Raw genomic sequence first — 27,016 nt, forward strand, 5'->3', positions numbered from 1 at the left:
AACTAAATCTAAAAATATCTCTTATGTTAAAGCTAAAAATAATAGAGTTTATCAAAAAGGAATATGTCAAGTATGTGGCTCTAAAATGTGCCAATTCATCTCTCCTAAAAGAGGAGGAGACATACAAAAGTTTCTGTCAGGAAGTAAATTTACAACAACTGGAATTCCAGGGGAATTACACTTTCCAGGGTATTCTTTCTGTGGTCCAGGAACAAACTTGGATAAAAGATTAGATGAGGCTGACAATCCTAAACCTTGGTCCAGACCAAAAAATAGGGTTGATAAAGTGTGTATGAAGCATGATATTGCTTATGGGAATACCACTACATTGGATGAAAAACATGAAGCAGACAGAGAAATGTTGTCTAATTTGTCTTTGATAAGAAATCCTACATTGAGAGAGAAGTTGATAGGTTTTTTGTGAAAAAAAATGATGTGCTAAATTGAAACTTGGTCTTGGTTATTTCCCAAAAAACTATTAAACTCCAATGATGTTATCAAGACTGAGGAGCTTTTGGCTAATGAATTACATAAACCTATAATCACAAAGTTTAAAAGAAGGAAAGTTTATTCTAAATACACTGACCACATATGGTCCGCTGATTTAATCGAACTAAATAATGATAAGGGATACAGGTATGCTTTAACCGTTATTGATTTGAGGAGTAGATTTGCCTGGGTTGTCCCTTTAAAAAATAAAAGGGGTGATACTTTAATGTTAGCCTTTAAGCTAATATTTGATAGGGATAAAAGAAAACCAAAGAAACTGTGGACCGATGAGGGAACAGAGTTCTACAACAAAATATTCATGAAATTTCTTAAGGGGAAAGGTATTAAATTATACAGCACCTTTAATGAAGGAAAGGCAGTTGTTATTGAGCGTTTTAATCGTACTTTGAAAGAGAAATTATATAAAAAATTCACACAACTCGGTTCTCAAACATGGGTGTATTTAATTCAGGATATTGTAGATAATTACAATAATACAGTTCATTCATCAACAAAATCAAAACCATCAAAAACATTTACAAAATTAGAATATGAAAAGGAGATTAATTTGAGAAAGCCCAAGTTCAAAGTTGGTGATATTGTAAGGATATACAAATGGAAAAGCCATTTTGAGAAAGGTTATACACAAAAATGGACTAATGAATTATTTAAAATCATTGATGTAATGGATACAGTCCCTTGGACCTACAAATTATATGATTTAAATGGAGAAGAAATCTTGGGTTCATTTTACTCACAAGAATTACAAAAAACACAAGTAAGCAGCTAATACCCTTGAAAATAATAAATAAATAAATAAAATGTAATGGGGATACGTTTTTAAATCTGTGAACCCCAAACACAGAATCCCACAACTTTTTAGTTGGGGCTTAACTTTTGTGTGTGTATAATGGGGATACGTTTTTAAATCTGTGAACCCCAAACACAGAATCCCACAACTTTTTAGTTGGGGCTTAACTTTTGTGTGTGTATAATGGGGATACGTTTTTAAATCTGTGAACCCCAAACACAGAATCCCACAACGTTTCAGTTGGGGCTTAACTTTTGTGTGTGTATAATGGGGATACGTTTTTAAATCTGTGAACCCCAAACACAGAATCCCTCAACTTTCCAGTTGGGGCTTAACTTTTGAGTGTGCATAATGGGGATACGTTTTTAAATCTGTGAACCCCAAACACAGAATCCCACAACTTTTTAGTTGGGGCTTAACTTTTGTGTGTGTATAATGGGGATACGTTTTTAAATCTGTGAACCCCAAACACAGAATCCCACAACTTTCCAGTTGGGGCTTAACTTTTGTGTATGTGTGAGTGAGTCATAATAATATACAAACCCTAACCCAACCCCATCCCTAACCCAAACCCATCCCTAACCCAAACCCATCCCTAACCCAAACCCATCCCTAACCCAACCCCATCCCTAACCCAACCCATTCCTAACCCAACCCCATCCCTAACCCAACCCAATCCCTAACCCAACCCCATCCCTAACCCAACCCCATCCCTAACCCAACCCCATCCCTAACCCAACCCCATCCCTAACCCTCACATTCAAAATCCCAACCCTAACCCAACCCCATCCCTAACCCAACCCCAACCCTAACCTTCACATTCAAAATCCCAACCCTAACCCAACCCCATCCCTAACCCAACCCCATCCCTAACCCTCACATTCAAAATCCCACCCAAACCCTAACATAATCTTTTTTTTCTTCTTTTTTAAAAATATGTATTTCTTTTTTTTCTTTTTCCTCTTCTTCCAATTCTGTCTTTCAAGGCTTTCAAGTTTGAAGAAGTAGAAATGGGAACAAAGAATTTTCCAGCATTTTCTTCCTCGAACTTTCTTGATATTGCTTAAATCAAGCGTCATTAAACAAAGAACATTGTTCATTGCTTTAGAATCCAAAGAGTCTCCAAGATGGACCCCACAGGTAGAGTCTCCAAAATAAAACCAACTTTCCAAGTTCCCAAGGTATAACCACATTCCTGTTGAGCCTCCAAGATAGGTATCACATTCCGCGTCATCAAAACAAAACCCCCATTCCGAGTCTCCAAAAATATAACCATCTTTCCAAGTCCCCAAGGTAGAACCACAATTTTCAGAAATATTGGGGGTTTCCGTGATAAGTCTCACATAGTATAACTGCGGACCATCAGGGAAAACTTCCCTTTCCCAATTTTTTAGGGTTTCTATGATGTGTCTCACATAGTATAACTGCGGACCATCAGGGAGAACTCTCCTTGCCCAATTTTCAGAAATTTGTGGGTCTCCAATGTATGACTTGTATTCTGGCTCATCAAGGTAGAACTTGTTCAGTGGGTTTTGTTTTGATAACTCACAACAAGTATCATCATGGTAAAACTCTTTTTCAGGATTTTGTGGATCTCCAAGGTATAACTCTTTGGCTGGGTCATCAAGGTAGAACTCGTTCTGGGGGTCTTGGTTGTTCAAAATGTCTTCAAACAAAAAAATAACTTCATCCCAAGTTGTGTTAAAAGCAGAATTTTCATTTCGTATCTCAGATACAATTTCCTGTGAAAGAAAATAACAATGTATTAATTTAATACAATATTTTTATTTGTATAAATCAAGCTCTATGAATATTAAAATAAACTTTGTTAACTCTTACATGAGTCTCATCTAAAAAAAAAAAAAAAAAAAAAATTAAATAAATAAATAAATAAATAAACAAACTTACCTCCATTGATAAGAGGTTCGAGTCCAGTTCATCAATCTGAAGGTTGAGTTCTACACAGGTAGTAGGACTCCAAGGAATAGCAAAGTTATCCCATTTCATTTCGGCATAGTAGTCCATTCTCAAGTGAAGCAGAAAGCGTGTTTGAAAAAGCCTGTGTGGTCGGTGCCTTTTATAAGAAGGGCTGGGTGTGTGTCATTTCCTGTGGAAATTCCCTGGGCCTGTCTTAACTGGAAATGATGTGATGGAAATTCCCTGAAAATGATGTAATGTATTACCTGGAAATGATACAATGCGGAAGAGTTTATAAAGTGGGTGGGACTTAGCAAAAGTGGGCGGAGCTTAGCAAAAGTGGGCGGAGCATAGCAAAAGTGGGCGTGGCTTAACAAAAAGTGGCGGGGCTTAGTAAAAAGTGGGCGTGGCTTACCAAAAAGTGGGCGGGGTTTACCAAAAAGTGGACGGAGCTTAACAAGGTGGGCAGAGCCTACCAAAAAGTGTGTGGCACTGGAGGCGCTCAAACAAGAACATTGAGGGAGGTTTACCATTTTATCTTAGCTCAGTTAAAATATCTTAATAAAGAACCAAACTCAAACATATTTTTTGTTAATGTATTAGACGGTGAGGAGAGTTGTAGGAGAATTAAATTATTTCCCACGCATAAACAAATATTTGTAGGGTCGTTGTTTGAGTGGGTTATATTCACCAGATGATATTAAGAGTAAAAGGTTAAAAGGTCCATAAGGTCAGAAGGACCATTGTTTAAGTGGTCTAATGAATAAGGATAACATGTCAAAAGGTTAGAAGGATCGTAAAGAACAGGGTGAGAGAAATAGAGGTGTTTAGGGGCAATGAGGGAGGGAAAGAATTAATATGGAAGTGAATGGGTCAATGTTTGAGTGGGTCAAAGATTAATCTGCCAGATGATATGTAGAAGAAGGATGATAGGTCTATAAGAGAAAACAAATATTTGTAGTGTTTGAGTGGTCTAATGAACAACATTAAGGATAGGTACTACAGACAAAAGGTTCATAAAGATGAGGGTGGGAGAAATAGAGGTGTTTATGATTTTTGAAAAAGACAAGGGGGTAAATGACATTAGATAGGGATTTCCCATGTTAAACGGAGGTGTCCCAGAAGCAACATTATTACACTACTAACGTTTGTCAGAGCGGGGCTTGGCGGGAACAAAGGTTCATCAATGTTCGTCAGAGCGGGGCTTGGTGGGAACAACGGTTCATCAACGTTTGTCAGAACGTGGCTTGGCGGGAACAACGGTTCATCAATGTTCGTCATAGCGGGGCTTGGCGGGAACAAAGGTTCATCAACGTTCGTCAGAGCGGGGCTTGACAGGAACAAAGGTTCATCAAAGTTCGTCAGAGCGGGGCTTGGCGGGAACAAAGGTTCATCAACGTTAGTCAGAGCGGGGCTTGGTGGGAACAACGGTTCATCAACGTTCGTCAGAGCGGGGCTTGACAGGAACAAAGGTTCATCAACGTTCGTCAGAGCGGGGCTTGACAGGAACAAAGGTTCATCAATGTTCGTCAGAGCGGGGCTTGACAGGAACAAAGGTTCATCAAAGGTCGTCAGAGCGGGGCTTGGCGGGAACAACGGTTCATCAAAGTTCGTCAGAGCGGGGCTTGGCAGGAACAAATGTGAATGGACCAGTCATCACACTCTGCAATTCCTTTTTCCTTTCATCCCTTTCCTTTCGTCAACCTCCTTCATACAGCACAACAAATCCCTCAGGAAGTTCATGGAGATCGATTCCTTCATGTAGCACATGCCGAACCCATTCACAGCATGAAGCATTTCTCGGTTTCCTCAGAGACCCAAGAAGCATCTTTTTCCACAGAATATACTATTTTCCTTTTTGTCCACCTGCTTCATGCACACTAAATCCTTCAGAAGGTTCGTAGAGATCGAGTCCCTCACAACAACACCTCAATGAAGCCGTTCACACCACAAGCAAGGTTCCTTTTTTTACTGCACTGCCAAGAGACGCTCTTCTTCCTCCTCTTATGCTTTTTCCCACACTTTCTTGCTTGAAAGAAAAAGGGTTGAATCCTTTCTTAAGCTGCTTTTTGCACCACCACCAACAGACAAAATCACGTGAGGTAAAGGGAGTGGATATGTGGTAAACCTTAAGAAAAAGGAAAAATAAATACGAAAAGGTCCTATTTGGGGATCCATAGCTGAACTGGCATTTCTATGCAATACACCCTAAACAACACGACTCCTAAATGATTGACATTCCCACAAACGTAACAATATGTTCTACTCCCGAAATATAAATTTCCAGGAAGTAACTTTCTTACAATTCCACTTCTTCCCTCCACCTCTGAAGGTGGATGGAGATTGTTTTCACCAATGTCTATTTGTTTGTTTCTGTCTTGTTTTTCTGTTTGTCTGTGAGCAGGATATTTTAAAAAGTTGGGGATGGATTCAGATGGAATGTTGTGGATAGGTTGGGTGTGTGACAAGGATGGATTCATAAGATTTTGGAGAAGATCCGAATTCAGATCCAGGGAATTTTTAACTGACTCATCATTGAAAGTTGGGGCCAAAAACGATATATTGTCTATCACGATATTTAAAAAAGTTGGGGATCGATTCAGATGGAATGTTGTGGATAGGTTGGGTGTGTGACAAGGACGAATTCATTCGATTTTTCAAAAAGTTGTGAATGAGTCATGACAAAACTTGGTGAATGAGTTGGTTGGGTGACAATAACAAGCCGATTCGACTTTGGTTCAGGTCTGGATCCAGATCCTGTCTTTCAGTGGTATACAAAACGTAAACTGTTCAGTCTGGCAGAGCTACGTGCTCTATCCGGTGCCGTTCTGGTTAATTTTGTTATGATGAAACATTATGGACCAGAAATACAAAACTAACAGAATTTAAATCGTTTTTCATGAATTGAAAAATGGATAACATGAAGTCCACAAAGTTCTAATCTGGGATTGTAGGGGAACCGGACCGTGAGGAAGAGAAATCTTATTTTGTGCCGAGAACAAACATTTTACAGGTGAATGAGGTCATGAGTTGAGATTGTGAAAAAAGAAGTACATTCACATGTTCCTTGAATCATTCACGTGTACCTTGAATCATTCACGTGTTCCTTGAATCATTCACGTGTACCTAGAATCATTCACGTGTTCCTTTATCATTCACATGCTCCTCGAATCATTTACAAGTACGTAGAATCATTCACCCGTACCTAGAATCATTGACGTGTTCCTTGAATCATTCGCATGTACCTTGAATCATTCACATGTACCTAGAATTATTCACATGTACCTTGAATCATTCATGTGTTCCAAGAATGATATGATCTTCAATTCAGTTGTTTGTGTTTTCTTCTGGATTCTAAGTTAACAGGAACTTGAGTTCTTCCTCTGGTTCCAGTGAGGAACGAAAGATTCATTCTATCTTGTGGAGAAAACGAATCATCGATCACTCAATTTTAGTACTTGGGAGGGAAGTGGAAGAACAATGTTGTGAAATTATCTTCATGAATCAATAAAAATTATATTTTATTTTTATACAAAATGGGGGTTCCATTTCTCTTCCCCCATGTTTGTTATTTTTAGATTTTTGGTAAAAAGATTTTTTTTAATCTTCAAAACATAAAAACAAGAGAATTTTACATCTTATAATTTTTGTTAATTTTTAATCATTTCCACAGAAGGACCAGTGGAGCATCCAGAGAAGTTTGAGCTGGATCAGAACAAGTTGAGAGATCTTTGTAAGTGAAGGGAAAAAGTGGGGGGTGGGGTTCTTCTCCTTCCCTACATTCAAAGATATTATTTAAAATGCCATATTTCCTCCTTTTCATTCTTTCATTTTTCTTCTGTTTTATTTCCCTCTTTATATTTTACTTCACTCTATTCCACTTATTTATTTTCCAACTCGATTTTTCCTCTTGTCAAGTGTCACAAGACACTGTAGCGACCCATGGGTCCCCCAAGCGAGACCAGCAACAGAATCTCCTTGCTCCAGCCGGTGATGTAACCGGCGGGCAAACCAAGGCGCCAGGGTGGCCAGTCACGTGACCACCAAAGCGTGCCGCGCATGCGGTTATAATCCTTTGCACCTGTCGGTCACGTGACCACCAAAGCGCGCCTCACCTGAGAGGCGGGGCTTTCGGTTTTGGTTGTGCTTTCTGGTTGTGATATATATGCAGCCCGATAAACGGGCTTTTTAGAGTTCCCGAGTTGGTTTTTTACACGAAACATCTTCTCAGATGAGTTTGTGTCTTGCCCGTCACTTCGTCCATCTCAAGCAAGAGCCCTGCTCTTCACTGGTGACCCCGAATTTACGACACGCGATGGACACCGCAGTGTCCTTCAAATTGCCCACCTTCTGGGAAGCACATGCCGCCGTCTGGTTCGTGCAGGTGGACGCCCAGTTCGCCCTGCGTAGCATAACGGAGGACGCCACGCGATACCATTACGTGGTCGCCGTGCTTGGCTCCGCGACCGCCGCCCGCTGCCTGAGCTTCCTCCAGAACCCGCCCGCTGACGGCAAGTACGACGCCATCAAGGCACTTCTTCTGGGCGCTTTCGCCCTCTCCCCGGCTGAGCGCACATGACGCCTGCTCGACCTTCCTGAGCTCGGCGATACGCGCCCATCTGAACGCATGGACTACATGCTCGCGTTGCTCAGCGAGCATCCCTCGGATTTCCTGTTTCGGGAGCTTTTTCTTCGCCAGCTCCCGGCCCAGGTATGGGTTGCCCTGGCAGGCACGACCATGAGGAACCCCCGCGACCTCGCCAAGGAGGCCGACAAGATCGATTCGGTAAGCCAGCTAGCCGGAGCAGCGAGCCAGCTCGTCGGGGTGGCGGCTGGGAGCCCTCCCGCCCACCCGCCCGGCACCCGCGATGCAGTTTCCTTCCCGGAGGCCGCCAGGCCGGCGCGACTGGCAGCGGCATCGCCCGGAGCCCCCGCCGGACCCGGCCTGGTGTTATTTCCACGCCAGGTTCGGGCGGCAGGCCCGATCATGTCGACCCCCGTGCAAGTTCAGCAAGTCGGGAAACGGGCGGGCCGGCGTTCCCTACCAGCAATGAACGCCGGCCATTCCGGAAACCTGCTATTCATTGTGGACCAAGCGTCGGGGCGGCGCTTTCTCTGCGACACCGGTGCCCAGCTGAGCGTCATTCCCGCTTCGGCGGAGGACAGGCGGGCCGCCGTTTGCGGCCCCTCCTTAATTGCGGCCAACGGCTCCGCCATCCACACCTTCGGCCCACGCACCGTCGCCCTCCGCTTTGGCAGCCAGCTCTTTCACTGGGAGTTCGTGACGGCGGACGTTCCCATGGCTTTGCTCGGGGCCGATTTTCTGTGTGCCCACGGGCTGCTGGTCGACGTGAAACGCCGGCGTCTCATCAACGCCGAAACTTTCAGCTCCCTGGCATGCGCCTTGAGCTGTTCCTCACCCACCGTGTTTTCCTGCATCCTCCCATTGGCAGACGACTTCGCACGTCTCCTCGCGGAGTTCCCGGCCCTCACGCGACCGACGTTTTCGGCCATCGCGGTGCGTCACGGCATCGAGCATCACATCCCCACTACGGGCCCGCCGGTGTACGCCCGGGCTCGCCATCTCGGTCCCACCAAACTCGCCGTCGCCAAGGCCGAGTTCGCCACGCTGGAGTGCCTCGGCATCGTGTGACGCTCCGACAGTGCCTGGGCCTTGCCGCTGCACATCGTCCCGAAGCCAGGGGGTGGATGGCGGCCATGCGGTGACTACCGCCGCCTTAAAGACGCCACTACCCCCAACAGGTACCCCGTCCCGCACATCCAGGATTTTTCCGCCCGGTTGGCGGGGCGGACCATTTTTTCAAAAGTGGACCTGATTCGGGGATACCACCAGGTGCCCGTCCGCCCGGCCGACATCCCGAAGACGGCCGTTATTACACCTTTCGGCCTCTTTGAATTCCTCCGGATGCCCTTCGGCCTCAAAAACGTGGCACAGGCATTCCAGCGCCTGATGGACGGCGTGCTGCGCAACTTGCCGTTCCTCTACACCTACCTGGACGACATCCTCGTCGCCAGCACGTCCAGAGCCGAGCACCTCCTCCACCTCTGGACACTGTTCGGCCGCCTCAGCGAGCATGGATTGATCATCAACCCGGCCAAATGCCACTTTGGTGCGGCGACGATCGACTTTTTGAGCCACCGCATCACCCGGACCGGCGCCGTGCCGCTACCGGCCATAGTCGAGGCCATCGCCGCTTTCCCGCGCCCCCGCTCCATCAAGGCGCTGCAGGAGTTCTTCGGGATGGTGAACTTTTATCACCGCTTCGTGCCCCGAGCTGCGCAACTCATGCGGCCCTTGTACGCCGCCCTCCGCGGCCAGCCAGCGAAACGCGACGTTGTCTGGTCCACGGACATGGACGCTGCTTTTCCCGGCGCAAAACAGGCCCTCGCCAACGCCACACTGCTGGCCCACCCGGTACCCCAGGCTCCCATCGCCCTCACCACGGACGCCTCCGACTATGCCGTGGGCGCGGTCCATGAACAATGGGTAAACGGAGCATGGCAGCCGCTTGCGTTCTTCAGCCGGCAACTCCTGCCCAACGAGTTGAAGTACAGCACCTTCGACTGCGAGCTCCTCTGGCTGTACCTGGCCGTCCGCCATTTTCGCCACCTCCTGGAGGGCCGCCCATTCACGGCTTTTGTCGACCACAAGCCGTTGGTTTTCGCAATGGCCAAGGTCACGGAGCCGTGGTCGGCCCACCAGCAGCGCCACCTCTCCGCCGTGTCGGAGTACACCACAGACATCCGGCACGTCGCCGGGAAGGACAACGCCATGGCCGACTGCCTTTCTCGAGCCGGCGCCAACGCCGTCCACCTCGGCATCGATTTCGCCCTGATGGCAACAGACCAGGCCACCGACGGCACGGTGCAGGTGCTCCGGGTGGCGGACACGGGCCTCTGCTTGGCTGACGTCCCCTTCGCGGACACGGTCCTGCTGTGCGACATCTCCCAAGGCCGACCTCGCCCCGTTGTGCCGGTCACCTGGCGGCGTCGCATTTTTGCTTCGCTCCACAGCCTCTCTCACCCGGGCCGGAAGGCGTCCCAGAGGCTGGTGGCGGCACATTTTGTCTGGCATGGGCTGCGACGGGACGTCCGTGACTGGGCCAACGCCTGCACACCCTGCCAGCGGGCCAAGGCCCACCGTCATACCCAGGCTCCGCTGGCTCCCTTCACCCTGCCCGAGCGACGGTTCGACCACGTCCACGTGGACCTGGTGGGTCCCCTTCCCCCATCGCGGGGGTTCACCCACCTGCTTACCATGGTGGACAGGACCACCAGGTGGCCGGAGGCCATGCCGCTCGCCTCCACCACCACCGCCGACGTGGCCCAGGCGTTCATCGACACCTGGGTCACGCGTTTCAGCGCACCAGCGGACATCACGTCGGACTGAGCGTCATTCCTGAGCTGAGCGCCCACAGTTCACGTCCGAACTTTGGGGCATGGTCGCCCGCACGTTGGGCGTTACCCTGCACCACACCACGGCCTACCACCCTCAGGCCAATGAGTTGTGCGAGCGGTTCCACTGCTCCATGAACCCCGCACTCATGGCCGGCCTCCAGGATGACGGCTGGGCTGACCGGCTCGCGTGGGTCCTTTTGGGCCTCCGCACGGCTCCCAAAGAGGACCTCTAGGCGTCCACCGCCAAGCTGGTGTACGGCCAGGCCCTCCGCATACCGGGCGAGTTCATTCCCGACGCCACCAGCTCCTGGTCCGCCGCGCGCCAGCGCACGGACTTCCAGGAGGCCGCCCGACGTTTCGCCCCGGTGCCCACGTCCCGCCACGGCGACCCCAATCCTACATCCCCCCAGCACTCCGCACAGTGGAGTACGTCTTCGTGTGCCACGACGGGCACCGGGGGCCGCTCCGGCCACCATACGATGGACCCTTCCGGGTCCTACGACGGGACAACAAGTCCTTCATCGTCAACATCGGTGGCCGGGCAGACCGGATTTCGCTGGACCGCCTCAAGCCAGCCCACATGGACGTCGGCCAGCCGCCACGGCTGGCTCTCCCACCGCGGCGCGGCCACCCCCCGTCCACTGCACCCCCCATCCAACCCCCCGCCACCACACCGGACCCCCCCCCACCCCCCCGCGACTGGCCAGGGGTTGTTTCGGTCGGGTCATCCGGACCCCCCTCAGGTTGACCTTCGTGGATCAAGTCCATTCTGGGGGGGCGTGTGTAGCGACCCATGGGTCCCCCAAGCGAGACCAGCAACAGAATCTCCTTGCTCCAGCCGGTGACGTAACCGGCGGGCAAACCACGGCGCCGGGGTGGCTGGTCACGTGACCACCAAAGTGTGCCGCGCGTGCGGTTATAATCCTTTGCACCTCTCGGTCACGTGACCGCCAAAGCGAGCCTCGCCTGAGAGGCGGGGCTTTCGGATTCGGTTGTGCTTTCTGGTTTTGATATATATGCAGCCCGATAAACGGGCTTTTTAGAGTTCCCGAGTTGGTTTTTACAATAAACATCTTCTCGGACGAGTTTGTGTCTTGCCCGTCACTTCGTCCATCTCAAGCAAGAGTCCTGCTCTTCAAAACAAAGTTTGTTTAATTGAACGATGTCCAACCAGGAGGAGGGGATAGTCCAAACTTGTGTTTACTGATTAAAGACCATCTCAACAGGTAGGCTCTCATCAATGAAAACTGGGTGTTTTGGTGTGTTTTTTACGATCATTTACGCAAACAGGCTTACCTTTGGTCATCCTACGTTCAAGTCGCTCAGCTTGGGGTCTTAATTTCCCTATTTTGTTCGCTCAACTCGAGTATGCCTTGCCTCAGAACATGTCGGTTTCTGTACAATAAAGCTTCATATCTGCGAATGATAATATAGCTGATCTTCATACCTACGAATCCCTGTACACCTGTATATATCACAATGCTTATAAACACCAGTGTGTTTGTTCCTTTATTTGATTTCCGCAAAGCTCGAAAATCACTTCACCTGAACCGAATTTAAAAATGGTAATGAGGGATTTGACCTCAGCAGCAGTTACAACAATTAAAAAAAAAATTCATTTGTTTTATTCGGAAATTGTGGGACATTGTGGCATCTCAACGTCATTGGTGGAGTGAGTGCTTAAGCTGCTTGGCGAGCACTCTACAAGCAGCTTGGTAATGGGTGGAACACCCCTGCTCCCTCCTCAGATTGAGTCAATCTTACTTCCTTCCTTTGAAGAGGAGATATAATTGATTGACAAACTAAGGCAGCAACCCCCCCCCCCCCCCCCCATGCCTCACCTTTGTTGTGCTATTTTATTTTCCCCTTTTTGTGTGATCTGCTTTCATGATACGACCCGTCACTTCCAAATAGATACATCTATACATTAACGCCATTGTCTGTCTGCCTTTGTTTCTCATGCACGGCGACATCTGTTAAGTTACAAACTTCAAACTCGGGGTACAAATACAACTTCTTGTGGGGGGGGAAATAGGGGGGGGGGTTAACATCGGGAACATGGCCGTGGCATCACGTGGGCGGCTTGTGGGAAGGCATAAATGCTCTATGTAAATGTATGGTGGCAAAGTGGCACCTGGTGCTGGTGGCAGAGGTATTAAAATTTCCCTTTGTTTTCAATTATTACAATTTCCTAATTTCCCTATTGCGGTTTGTTTTCGGGTTTATTACAAATAATGTAAGTTGTTGGAAGTGAAGTAAATAAGTAAAAACAATTGTAATAAATGTTTTTTTGTGATAAATGTGATTCTTAAAGTTTATAAAAAGGGATTAATGTGTTTGTGTTTGTTTCTGTCCGTATGTCTAACAATGTCCATGACCCCATGTCGTGTCCGCAGATGGACGGACCCCGAGTCTGGACCCAAACACTGCACATCCAGAGATCGAGATCTCCCGGGATCTCAGGGCGGCGACTCAAACCGGGACCGACAATCCGTACCCGGAACATCCTGATCGTTTTGATTTTTATCCACAAGTTGTTTCCTCTGAGAGTTTCTCCTCGGGTCGTCATTACTGGGAGGTTAATGTCAGGTCGAGTGGTTGGTGCACAATCGGAATCTGTTTAAACTCCATGGGGAGGAAGGGGAAAGGGAGCGAGTTGGGAGAGAATCCCGAGTCTTGGTGTTTAGAGAAACGTAATAACAAATACTTTGCAAATCACGACGAAGAATATACCGTCCTGTCCGCGCCGGGGGTTCCTGAACGGTTTGGGTTCTTCTTGGATTGCGAGGTGGGAGAGTTGACGTGTTTCGGGGACTCGCGGGTCCTGCACGTGTTCAGGGCGAACTTCATGGAACCCGTTAAACCCGCCTTTCTGGTTTGGGATGAAACTGTTCATTTTGTACATTTAGTGAAATAAGCTTTCATCACAAACTGATCAGGTTCTTTTTGGTTCAAATCAATAAAATCATTTGCTTGTTCCTGACGATGATTAATGTTAACATTATAATAAAGTTTCATAAGTTCATTGTTTATCTTTCCTGGTGTGTACCCAGGTTTAGAATAGGTACACCGTATCCCTGCGTGTCATAAGAGGCGACTAAAATGGGTGGCGTCAGCAAGGGCATCCGGCTATAAAACATTGCCTCAAAAAAGGGAACCATGACAATTACAACTACATATGGGCAGGGTACAGCCCGAAGTACCACGTGGGGGACCTCACCCCCTCTCGTCAAAAATCAAGGTGGGGAACCCAAACAAAGCAAGGGTGGAAATCACTCACTTTATGACAACGAAATGTCTGATGCCCAACGTGGAGATCGGTTTCTGAGGTTTGGGACATGGAATGTAGGGACAATGACAGGAAGATCAGGAGAAGTGGGAGAAGTATTGGTCAGAAGATGAGTGGACATATGTTGTGTGCAGGAGACGAGATGGAAGGGAAGTGGTGTGAGAATGGTGAAGGGTAGGCAGGGACAGAAATACAAGTTTGTGTGGCAAGGGTGTCTGGAAGGCATCCATGGTGTTGGTGTCCTGTTTTCTGAGGAGTTTGTAGACAGTGTGGTGAGTGTGACAAGAGTGAGTGAAAGGTTGATGATGGTGAGAATGATGATTGGAAAGCTCTTGGTGAACGTCATCTCGGGATATGCTCTGCAGGTCGATCGGAGCTATGAAGAGAAGGACAAGTTCTGGTGTGCAACAGAGAAGCTGATGTAAAACGTGAAAGTTGAAGTTGTTGTGGTAGGAGGAGACCTAAATGTACATGTGGGAAGGTGTATAGATGGTTTTGAGGGGGTTCATGGGGGTAACCGGATATGGTGTGAGGAATGGAAAAGGTGAAAGGATTTTCGAGTTTGCTGATGGAGCTGGTTTGTTGATTTGTAATACTCAGTTCCAGAAAGAGGATAATAAGCTCAGTACATGCACATCAGGTGGGTCGACGACAACCGTTGATTACCTGATGGTGCGTAGGCAAGATAGGGGGCACATCCGGGACACAAATGTGATCCCGGGGGAGGAGGCTGTTTCACAGCACCATTTCCTTGTCTGTGACATAAGGGTAAAAGGTGCAAGGAGAGCTCAGCAGGTGAAGCACCAACCGAGAATGAAGGTGTGGAGGTTGAAAGAGGTGACAGTGAGGGAAGCTTTAGAAGGGAGGCTGAGTATGGTCGAGGATGATGTGCTTGAGCTTGAAAGTGGTTGGATGTCAATGAAAGATAGTCTGTTGGGAGCCGTTGGTGAGGTATGTGGATGGACAAAAGGACCACTGAGGCACTGGGAAACATGGTGGTGGGATGATGAAGTTGGAAAGAGGATTGATGAGAAGAGGAAGTAGTTTAAGGAGTGGCAGAAGGTGAAGGGTATGTGGGGGAGAAAAGGCAGAGCATGAAAGTTATAAGGCATCCAAGAAGGCTGCAAAGAAAGAGGTAGCAAAGGTGCAGGAGGCATGTAGGAAAATGTTCGGAGAATGCTTGGATTCGGGAGAGGATCAGAGAGCGGTATTCAGGATTGCAAATCAGATAGCGAAAGACAGGTGTGATGTGATGGGGGTGAGTTGCTTGAAGGATGAAGTGGGACAAATCGTTGTGGACCCAGATGGAATTAAGGGAAGATGGAAGAGAGATATGGAAATGCTGTTGAATGCAGAGAATGAATGGGATGGCAACATAGAGAGTAACCCAGTTTTAGGACCGGCAGAGAAGACAACTGAGAAGGAAGTTGAGGAAACGATAAAAGCAATAAAGAGTGGAAAAGCGGGAGGGCAGACGGGAGTTGTGGGAGATATGTTGCAGGCAGCAGGAAGTTGGGGTGTGAAGAGAATGATAGAGATCTGTAATCTGGTGGTGAAAGAAGGCTGAATCCCAGTGGATTGGGAACTGAGTACCCTCGTCCCTCTACACAAGGGGAAAGGTGACCCTGTGCACTGTCGCTTGTATCGATTGATAAATATATTGGAGCATGGAATGAAGGTATTGGAAAGGGTGTTGGAGAGGAGGATAAGGAAGAAAGTTAAGATCGACGAAATGCAGTTTGGATTTATGCCAGGAAGAGGAACAACAGATGTGCTTTTTATTGTAAGGCAGTTGCAGAAGTACATGGAGAAGAGGAAGAAGTTGTTTCTTGGGTTTGTTGATCTGGAGAAAGGATTCGATCGGGTTCCACATGAAGTAGTGACATGGCATTGAGGAAGTTGGGAGTGGAGGAATGGTTGATCAGAGTAGTGATGGCAATGTACGAGAGAGCGCGCACAGCTGTAAGGACGAAGGATGGGAACAGTTGTGAGTTTGAGGTGAAGGTGGGAGTGCATCAGGCGTCGGTACCAAGTCCACTTCTATTTGTAGCTGTGATGGAGGTGCTGGCTCGGAACATAAAGGAGGTTTTACCGTCGGAGTTGTTGTATGCAGATCATCTGGTGTTGATTTGGGAAAGTATAGATGGACTGAAGGAGAAGAAGTACAAGTGGAAGGAATGTATGGAGACAAAAGGTCTGACAGTGAATATCAGAAAAACGAATGTGATGGCAAGCGGTAAAGTATGCAGTGAGGTGGAAGGAACTGGGAAGTGACCGTGTGCTGTGTGTAGGAAGGATGTTGGAGTGAACTCCATTCAATGTACAATGTGCACTGAGTGGGTTCATCAAAAATGTAGTGGTCTGGGAGGGTCATTAACCAGTGTGGCAGCTACATTCAAGTGTAATGTGTGCACAGAGGGAGCTGCAGATGGAGGAAATGTTCAGTTGGAGCTTGGAGACGGCATGAAGCTTGAAGGTGTGAAAACATTTTGCTTCCGAGGACACATGCTGAATGGAGTAGGTGGATCAGACTCGGCAACGGTTGCTGGAGTGAGATGTGCATGGAAGAAGTATTGGGAACTGAGTGGCATGCTGATGAGGAGGGAAGTGTCGATGAAGCTGAAGGGAAAGGTGAATGCTGCATGTGTGAGGAGTGTTACGATTTATGGGAGCGAGACATGGGTAATGAACGTAGAGCAGCAATGAAGGCTGGAACGGGTGGAACTGTGAATGGTTCGGTGGATGTTGGATATCGTTCAGAGAGAGGAAGACAAATGATGAATTGTGAAAGATGATGGGAATAGAGCCTGTGATGGATGCTGTGAAGAGAAACAGGTTGAGATGGTTTGGTCATGTGTTGAGGAAGGATGAAAGTGACTGGTTGAGAAGAGTGATGGAAATAAATGTAGAAGGAAGTAGAGGACAGGGAAGACCGAGACAGACTTGGCTGAAGGTGGTGGAAGAAGAAATGCGGGCAAGGGGTTTAACAAGGGGAGATGCCGAATATAGGGGGAAATGGAGAAGATTGTCATGGGGACCGCAAGGCTAACCCCCGCTCTTGCAGGGAAAATCGCCTTAAAATGCCTGTTGTTGTTGGTGGTGGTGTTCTCCCCATATCACACATGGCAATGAAACATGGCCTACAGCAAAGATTGAGTAAAAATCGTTGTTCAAACTGCCATGGAAACATCCCATCTGGGCATAACCAAAAATGGACAAGATAAACAACTAAACTAGATCGAAAACAAAATTCATACACACTGGTCACAATCAAAGAAACTCAAATGGAACTTGACTGGAGGTACAAATAGTACAAAAAAACTCAAGGGGAGGGGAGGGGGGAGGCAGGAGAGGAAGGGGGTTTATATATATGCTGGTGGGTGAATGTGGCGTTCATCACGTTTCTGAGTTAACTGTGATGCCGATCAGGAAGAAGAAGATCGGCATCACATCGGGTGTGTGACACGGACGAATTCATACGATTTGGTGAAGAGCCGAATCCAGATCTGGAACAGAGAATTTTTTAACTGATTCCACATCATTGAGAGTTGGGGCCAAAAACGATATACTGCGCAACACGATATTTCACAAATTTGTGAATGGATTATGACAAAACTTGTTGAATGAGTTGGTTAGGTGACAATAACAAACCGATTCGACTTTGATTCAGGTCTGGATCCAGATCCTGTCTTTCAGTGGATACAAAACATAAGGTGTTCCGCTTGGTGGCGGTATGTGCTCTACCAGGCGCCGTTCTAGTTACTTTTGTTATGATGAAGAAACATTATGGACCAGAAATACAAGCCAACCAGTACTATAATCCTTTTTCATAAATTGTAAAATTCATAACATGAAATCCACAAAGTTGTAATCCGGGAGTGTAGGGGAACCAGCCAGTGAGGGAGAGAAATCTTCTTTTTGTGCCGAAAACAAACATTTTACAGGTGAATGAGGTCATTAATTGAGATTGTGAAGAATCAGGAACTTGGTGTTTGTGCAAAACTTAACATCCAAGTCGATGTTACTGATCATTGATTCATTGTTTTATTCTTCTCATGAACTGTAGTTTTAATAGTTTGTAAAAGTGGAGAATCTTTGTGTAAAAGTTGTCAAAATGAATTCTGTCCAGTGAAGTGTTCACGGATCATCACAAACGAAGCAGAAACTTTTGGTTAATATTTCCAGGTGTTGTACATGAAACACACACACTGATTACACAGTGATGCGTCACGTGGAAACATGTCAGGTGAATGAGTTGTTCTCACTTTCATCGTCAAATAATTTATTCAATGTTATGATAAAAACAACTGACGAATGAACATTATGAAAGGCTGGACAAAATAATTCAGTCATTTCCATTTTGGATCGATCAACCATTGGGTCAATCCATGGAAACTTAAAAAAAAATAGGATCGCGGGTCCTGAAGCTCACCTGGATCAGGAGCAACAGTCGCTCAACCCCCCACAGACCCTCTCAGACTCTGATATTTTAAATGCTGTGAACACACTTTGGTACATCATGGGAGATGAAGGTTGTGATCAAGTTTTTCAAAATTGTGTGTGTAGTTTCGGAGAAGAGAACAAATCCCTATTTTGTGGGGTCAAAACCCCCGTAATTCCCCTTATTGAGGGCAGATTTTGATGTGATTAATTCACCTTCATCAGACATCAGATATGAAGCTCATGTCCAAGTTTCATCAAAATCGTGTGTTTGGTTCAAGCGATAATGACTGAAGTGTTTTCATACTCAATCCCTCCCTCACTCCCTCACTCACTCACTTAACTATGGACAATTCTCGATCACAAAAGCTCACTGCACTAAAGTCCAGGGCCCGTATTCATAAAAGTTATTTTGTTAAGTACACTTGAACTCCAAGTGTGACACTTACCTCGGACTAAGACATATGTCGGTATTCATAAATTACCTTAATTGTTACACCTCACTGAGTGTGACACCTAAATATAGGCATAACACCTAACCGTTTGACTGGTTAGGGTTAATGATCACATTTCTTTCTTTCAATGACATCATCTTGTGAGTGGTGATAAACAGCGCCAAGGGAATGATCCATCTCGAGGAAAGAAAGCATGGTCACGTGATTAATCGATAAAAAAAAAAAATTCCCTGATGTTTAACTGGACGAGACTATTATAAAATGAAGGGGTGATGTTAGTATTGGTAAAAAAGCAGGTTAAGTCGAATAATGAATAACTCATTGAATGTATACAAATACAACAATAATCACATTAAAATTCAATAATTGCTATTGTTAATACAAATCGATGTTGTTTACCAAATGCACATTATATTATATTGTACAATGACAAAAGAAGGTTCATGAGAAAATGGAATAACCCGTGAATGGATCAGGAGCAACAGTCGCTCAACCTCCCACAGACCCCCTCAGACTCTGGCAGAACGTTGCGGTTTTTAAAATCAGAAACAAACTCAACCGAGGATGATGATGTAACCAAACTACCTGAGCGGTAATGAAAAGCGAAACATAGCTCAACTAGAACAGCACTTGGTTATGAGCACACCTGCACCAGGTAAACAGTTTCTGTTTTGTTAGATCAGACACAAAGAGCTCGGATGTGGATCCCACTTGAACCAAAACCGAATCGCTTGTTCTTGTCACTTCTCCAACTCAAGAACCAAGTTTTGTTATGATCCGTCCACAGGTTTCTCACATCTCGTGCTATATATCGGTTTTTGTCCGATCTCTCAATGGTGAAGAATCTCTTTAAAATGCTCAGATCCAGATCCGGATCCAGATCTTTACCAAAATCAAATAATTTCTTCATTTCTTTCAGAATAACACACAAGATCAACCAAAATAGTTGAAAAATCTTCGATTTGGCAAGAACTAAAAAGTTTCTAATGAACACACCAATGAAAGTTCAGGGCCCATATTAATAAACGTTCTTATGTTAAGTACACTTAAACTCCATGTGTGACACTTACCTAGGACGAAGACTTATGTCGGTATTCAAAAATGACCTTAAGTGTTACACCTCACTCAGTGTGACACCTAAATATAGGCATAACACCTAACCGTTTTGACTGGCCGTTGCTGGTGTTAATGATCACATTTCTTGCACGATTGTGTCAGTTTCTGTGGTTTGGCTGAGTACCATGACATAAGGACGGGACTACATAACTGGGTTCAAAACCAAATGCTATTATTCAATGCTGTTCTAAGTCGCTAGGAAGACCTGAGGCATTCTTTCCACCCTTCATCATGGCAGGGAACACGACGTCCACGAAGCGAAAGAAAAATTTCATTGATGCTGAAAAATTTCGGCTGTGCAAAGAGTATGAAAAGCATATTGGTGTCATCGTATCGAAGTTTTCTGCCGCCGTTTCGAACAGAAAGAAGCAAGACGCATGGGTTAAGATAACCGAGGCCATGAACAGAAGAAATCCTACCGTGGTAAGGAGTGACAAGGACTACCCGAAAAAATGGCAGAACATGTGCTCAGTTATGAAGGATGAATCCCGAGCGTACAGAAAAGAACTTGCTGAAACAGGTGAGAATGGTTTCAATCTTGTCATGCCATTTATATTCAGTTGGTTTCTGTATTGTAGTTGATTTTACATTAATTGCAAAATAATTTTTTATTGTTACAAAACCATTTTCCCTTTTAGAGGAGGTGGACCAGCACCAGCACAGCCGTCCCTAATATCGCAGAAGGTCGGCGCGATCCTACGAGAAGACAATCCAACTGTACACGGTATAAAAGATGGTGTGGACAGTTCAAGAAAAGATGCAGGATATGCCGACCATGCCAAGTCACGGGATGCTCCTTTGTCACCGGATGCTCCTTTGACATGGGATGCTCCTTCGAAATCGACTGTACCCAGCACCATTCAAAAGTACCGGTGAGTATTTGTTTATTCTACAAATCACCCCCCTACCCCCTCTTCCTTACTCACTTTAGAGTGTGTTGCTGCCACTTTCCGATTGTCCTCTTATCAGAAATTACAATATCCTTATTAGGTATACTTATACAAGGTAGCTGTCGTATTTGGTGATATGTACAGTGGTAGAATGATGTAGGCTATATGATATACCATGGAATGTCCTATAATGATGGTCGAGTTGACAAGGTATTTGTTTTACAGTCCATCAACAAACAGTGACGCCTCCATGACACGTCTCACAGCAAAAAGAAGCCGCAAACCCCCTGCAACATTGCTTGCCGAATCCATGCCCGCCTTTGGCCGAGGAAACTGAAAAGAAAACGAAGCGCAAAGCTGATGAAGCCGGAGATATCACAGAGATGCACAAAGATCTTTTGTCTCTTGAGAAGGCTCGAGCAACATTAGAAATTGAAAAACTGCGATTGGAAAAGACAAGCTGTCGTTAGAAATAGAGGTATTGCAATTGAAGAAGCAAAAATTAGCTTATCCCGGAAATTTCATGCCGGCGACCTATGGAAGTAATGATGTACCGGTTCCGCATGTCTATACTAATCTTTGATTTAATACTGTAACGACTAAGGTGAACATATGAAATACATGCATGAATGAGCATTATTAAATTTGTTTTATGCTTTTCATTTCACTTACATCTATCAGAAGTGAGCATTGACAATTTGATCTCTTCTTGTAGCCCCATTGTTCCTGTCCGGTAAAACAATTACATTTTCCGGGTCATCTTCGGGTTGCGGCCGCAGTGCGATTGGCTCTTCATCAAAATCAGGCAAAGCTCTGTGAATTGCAATATTGTGAAGAAGTGCACACACTGCAATGATTTCACAAGATTTTTGTGGCGAGTATCTCAACATCACGTGAAGACAATGAAAGCGTCTTTTCCACTGTCCCATGCCTCTTTCCACCAAACACCTTGTTTTGTGGTGAGCTCTATTGCATCAACATTGCTGTGGCGTATTTGGATTGAGAAATGGCGTCATTAACCATAGTCGCACGGGGTACCCACTGTCACCTAATAGCACATCAACACCATTCCGTTCCTCGTATATTGTGGAAAGTCCACTTTCCCTCAGAATAACTGAGTCGTGGGTACTTCCCGGCCACTTGGCAATGACATTGATGAATCGGTATCTAGCATCCATCACTACTTTGGTGTTTATTGAAAAATAGTTTTTCCGGTTAACATGTCGCCAATCGTGCTGGGTGGGACCTAAAATCCAAGCATGTGTCCCGTTAACTAGGCCAAGAACACCGGGGAAATTTGCAATTTCATGAAACTCTTCAACTATGGTAGGTATGTCTCGATCCTTTGGAAATTTCACGACAGCCTGCAGTAAAGGAAGCAATGCATGGGTGACTTGAGAGACAAACTCGACTCATCGTTGGTTGTGATACATGCACTGCATCTCCTGCTGTCAGCTGAAAGGCTTCGGTCGCATAGAAACGTAGAACTGCCAAAACCTTAAGTTCCCTTGGCAATGCGTGGTTTTGCAATGTCAATGGATCAAGATTGTCTTCTATAACATCAATAACATCCAAAATCATTTGACGGTCAAGGAGGTATCGTTGGTATAGTTCGACATCATCGGACTCATCTAGCGGATGAAGTCGGTCACGAAATACTCGTTCTCGACGAATTGCACGGCGTGGAACCAGCCGTTCTTGTGCTATCAGAAGCAATGCAGCCATTCCTCTTCGCTGTCTGGTCGAAAGTGGACAGAATTTACAGTGTGTGGCCAACTTACGTTCATTTAAGACACACCTGGAGGTGTCTGAAATATAGGCATGAAGTTGAGTGTAATACATTAGGTAACTAGCATATTGAATACCACTTGTTCTTAAAACCTAATTTAGGAGGTACTTACAGTCACGTGAATAAGTAAGTACACCCCATGTAAAGTTTTGACTTTTTCAACATACATCAATTTTTTTTTTTTTTTTTTTTTTTTGTATAACGAATCGAGGCTCGTAAAAGAGCTGACATTTACTTCACAAACAAATCAACCAGACAAACAAAATATATAAAAAGAGGGAGCGGAAGACGAGAGAAGGGGAGGCACACAAACACTTGAGAGCACACAACATTTAAGAGCAGGGAGATGTGTGGGAGGGAGAGGGCTTGGGGGGAGGAGGCGTGGGAAGGGGGGGGGGGGGGTGAAAGAAGTATAAAACACAAGGACACCAAGAACTTCCAAGACAGAAGTTGGTATTTCAAAAAAGTGGAATTGGGGTGAAATTAGCGGGGATAGAAAAGATCAAGGTTTTGGATGGGGGAAGATAAGAGATGGTGGTGAACAGCTGTTTTAAAGACCTGGAGGGTGGAGTGGGATTGAAGAGAGTGAGGGAGTTTGTTTCAGAGGCAGGAGAAAAGAGGAATGAAGGAGTGAAGGTGAGCAGAGAGGCTTGATTTTGGCAGTTTAACCATAAGAGGGTTGCAGGCAGATCTTGTGCGACCTGTAGGAATATTTGCGGGACATAGCCCAGAGAGAGCTGGGGGGGCAAGGCCAGAGAGGAGTCGGTAGAAGACGGAAAGACCACCAACCTGCCTGCGGTGAGTGAGTGAGAGGCCCTTGGAGTTAGCTTCATCGAGGGAGATTCCACTGGTTCTGAATGCTTTGGTTTCAACAGCGTGAAGACGAGCTAGGTGTGAGGCAGGAGCACCAGCCCAGAGGGGAGAGCAGTATTCCATTGAGCTGCGGATGAAAGCCTTTTATGTGGTGAGGAGCTCAGGTGTGCCAAGGAAGGACTTCACACGACAGAGGATGCCCAGTCGGCGACTGGCTTTGGAGGCCAGATTTGAAATGTGGTTTTCCCAGGAAAGATCATGGCAGATAGTGAGACCCAAAAGCTTGAGTGACAGAACTTCTTGGAGAGGATTATTCAGAAAGTGGATGGGAGGGTTGTCCAGTCGGTCTTTTCGGAGAGACATCGTAAGAGTGTGAGATTTGTCAGGATTGAAAGACATGTTCCACTTGTTTGCCCAGTCTGTGATTTTGTCCAGGTCTGCAGAGATTGAGGAGGCTGCAGACTGCCGATTTGAGGGATGAAGAATGGAGCGACAGAGAGTAGAGTCATCAGCAAAGAGATAGAGAGGATTTTCAAGAGAGTCAGAGAGATAATTGATGAAGACCAGAAAAAGCACAGGGCCCAGAACACTGCCTTGGGGAACTCCAGCCTGAACAGGAAGAGGAGATGAGAGAAACCCATTCAGGGCCACAGGTTGACTATGACGAGAGAGGAAGTCCGCCAGCCATGCATGGAGATTTCCATGGATACCAAAAGAGGAGAGTTTGGTGAGCAGAGCGGGGTGCCAGACCGTATCGAAGGCACGTGAAATGTCAAGGGAGACAGCTCTATTTTCCTATTTGGCATTGAGGACCTCCATGCATTGTTGAGAAAGCAGAAGTAGCATGTCCAGAGTAGAGTGACCAGGTCTGAAACCAAATTGATGATCAGAGATCAAGCCATTGGAGAAGAGGAAAGATTTCATATCTGAAGCAATGATGGATTCCATGACTTTGCTGATAATTAGGAGAAGGCTGATTGGTCTGTAGTTGCTGGGATCTGTTTTTGCACCTTTTTGTGCAAAGCGAGGATGTTGGCAGATTTGCAAGCAGATGGCAGATGACCTTGAGCAAAAGAGAGGGTGAGGAGAACAGAGAGGGAGTGAAAGAGCGGAAGAACAAGATTTTAGGACCCGTGGGCTGATGCCGTCAGGTCCAGTTGCAGAATAAGAGTCGAGGGTTGACAAACTTTTCCACCTTTTCAGGAGGAAAGGACACATAGTCCAGGAGCAGCTGGGTACGACTGGGTACGGTGGGTACAGAGAGGGATGGGTTTGGGCCACAAGATTTAGAGGCAAACACAGAGTTGAGGCGTTCAGCTTTTTCATGTGTGGAGTCAGCCGTGTGGCCATTTGAGGTGAGGGAGGGGATGGAGGGGGAACAAACACCAGAAACATTCTTCATTGATCTTCTTCTTCTTCTTATTCTTCATTTGATCTTCATTTCAACAATATTGATAGACAAAGGTGATATAATATAACAAATATCATGAAACATTTACATTTTGTAGTCCATTGTATAATTTAAATAAACATAAATGCAAATTTCGCATGTGGAAAAAGTAAGTACACCCTTGGCTCTAAAAGGTGGTATTGACCCCTTTGGCAGAAACAACCTCAAGTAGGCGTTTCTTGTATCTGTCTACCAGTCTCTGACATCGACTGGGAGAAATGTTTGCCCACTCCTCCATGCAGAATTCTTTCAGCTGTGCAATGTTTGAGGGGTTTCTTGCATGCACAGCTCCTTTCAAATCCCCCCACAACATCTTGATGGGATTAACATCCGGGTTTTGACTTGGCCATTCCAGAACCCTCCATTTCTTTCTTTTCAGCCATTCCTTGGTGGATTTACTGGTATGTTTCGGGTCATTGTCATGTTGCAAGTTCCACCTTTGGTTGAGTTTCAACTTTCCGAAAGATGGCCTCACATTATCCTCAAGCACCCTCTGGTACAATGAACAATTCATATTGGATTCTATGATGGTGAGCTGCCCAGGCCCTGATGCAGCAAAGCTGCCCCAAACCATAATATTTCCACCACCATGCTTTACAGTTGGTATCAGGTTCTTGTGGTCAAATGCTGTCTTTGGTTTTCGCCAAACATGTCTTCTGGTACTGTGGCCAAATAGCTCTACCTTTGACTCATCTTTCCAGAGCACATTGTTCCAGAAGTGTTGGTCTTTGCCTAGGTGTTCACTGGCAAACTTTATTTTTGCCCTGATGTTCTTTCTGGACAGCAAATGTTTTCTCCTGGCACACCTCCCATGTAGATCAAATTTGTGCAGCCTCTTTCTAATGGTAGACTCGTGCACTTTGACATCAACAGTGGCAAGAGCTACCTGTAGGTCCCGTGATGACATTCTAGGGTTCTTAGAGACTTCTTTCAGCATCTTGCGGTCTGCTCTCGGGCTGATCTTGCTGGGGCGGCCTGGCCTGAACAAGTTGGCAGTTGATTGGAATCTTCTCCACTTGTAGATGATCATCCGGACAGTCGAATGATTGATTTCAAATTGTTTGGAGATCTTTTTAAATCCCTTCCCAGACTCGACGGCATCTATAACCTTCTCTCTGAAGGCCTCAGAGAGCTCTTTTGATCTAGGCATGTTGACGCCGCACACTTCAACAACAAAGAGCAAACCAAACTAAATGTCTGAGGTTTAAATAAGACAGGTTCCTCCAAGATCCTCTCTAACGATGTTCTAATCATTTGCACCTGAGCTGGTGCACCTGATTCTAATTTTAGCTATTTGAAGTAGTGATAAATGTAGGGGTGTACTTACTTTTTCCACATGCGAAATTTGCATTTATGTTTATTTAAATTATACAATGGGCTACAAAATGTAAATGTTTCATGATATTTGTTGTATTATATCACCTTTATCTATCAATATTGTTGAAATGAAGATCAAATAGCTGTATGTTGAAATATGTTGAAAAAGTCAAAACTTTACATGGGGTGTACTTACTTTTTCACGTGACTTTAAGTGTTGAACTTAGACTTAAGTACGTTTATGAATACGGGCCCTGGACCTTAGTCCGGTAAACGTATCAATCAAGCAGTGTCCATCCGTAGGTAAGTGAGTGAAGGTAAGTGAGAGTGTGAGTGTGTGTGAGTGAGAGTCAGTCAGTGTGAATTGAGTGAGTCATTGAGTGAGTGGGTGTAAGTGAGACAGTCAGCGTGAGTCAGTCAATCAATGAGGGAGTCAGTCAGTGAGTGAGTGTGAGGCTGTGAGTGAGTGGGTCAGTGAGGCAGACAGTGAGTGCATTGTGTGACTCAGTCATTGAGTTGAGTGAGTCAGTGTGAGCCAATGTGTATGTACGTGAGTGAGTGAGTGGGTGTGAGAGAGACAGTCAGAGAGTATGAGTCGTTGTGTGAGTGAGGATGTCACTTAGTCAGTGAGTGAGTGATTCACAGTGAGTGAGTGAGTCACAGTGAGTGAGTCAGTCAGTCAGTGAGTGGTCAGTCAGGCAGAGGTGGATTAACATTTTTTGGGGCCCTGGGCACAAACCACCGATCTTTAGAAAACCTTACCAAATCATAGAGTTGGCCATAAGGAAAAGCAAACCTATTAATTTTGAGGTCAAAACGTC

At 45.8% G+C, this 27,016-nt stretch overlaps 1 protein-coding gene and 1 long non-coding RNA gene across 5 annotated transcripts in view; both read left to right on the forward strand.

Annotated features, from left to right (window-relative positions):
* Positions 1–13,661, forward strand: part of LOC144888188 (tripartite motif-containing protein 14-like) — an 84,642-nt gene extending 70,981 nt beyond the window's left edge. For all 4 annotated transcript variants that reach the window (XM_078770730.1, XM_078770728.1, XM_078770729.1 and 1 more), the window contains 2 exons: positions 6,891–6,950; positions 13,033–13,661. In XM_078770730.1, coding sequence (XP_078626856.1) covers positions 6,891–6,950; positions 13,033–13,553 — 581 coding nt within the window. In that variant the 3' untranslated portion in view covers positions 13,554–13,661. The remainder of the gene's footprint in view (positions 1–6,890; positions 6,951–13,032) is intronic.
* Positions 1–21,489, forward strand: part of LOC137418135 (uncharacterized) — a 92,466-nt gene extending 70,977 nt beyond the window's left edge. The window contains exons 2-4 of the long non-coding RNA XR_013621974.1: positions 20,299–20,456; positions 20,575–20,808; positions 21,052–21,489. This is a non-coding gene — a long non-coding RNA (uncharacterized LOC137418135). The remainder of the gene's footprint in view (positions 1–20,298; positions 20,457–20,574; positions 20,809–21,051) is intronic.
* The last annotated feature ends 5,527 nt before the right edge of the window (positions 21,490–27,016 follow it).

This window comes from Myxine glutinosa, chromosome 1 (assembly GCF_964187855.1).
Source record: "Myxine glutinosa chromosome 1, kmMyxGlut1.1, whole genome shotgun sequence".
Lineage (NCBI taxonomy): Eukaryota > Metazoa > Chordata > Myxini > Myxiniformes > Myxinidae > Myxine > Myxine glutinosa.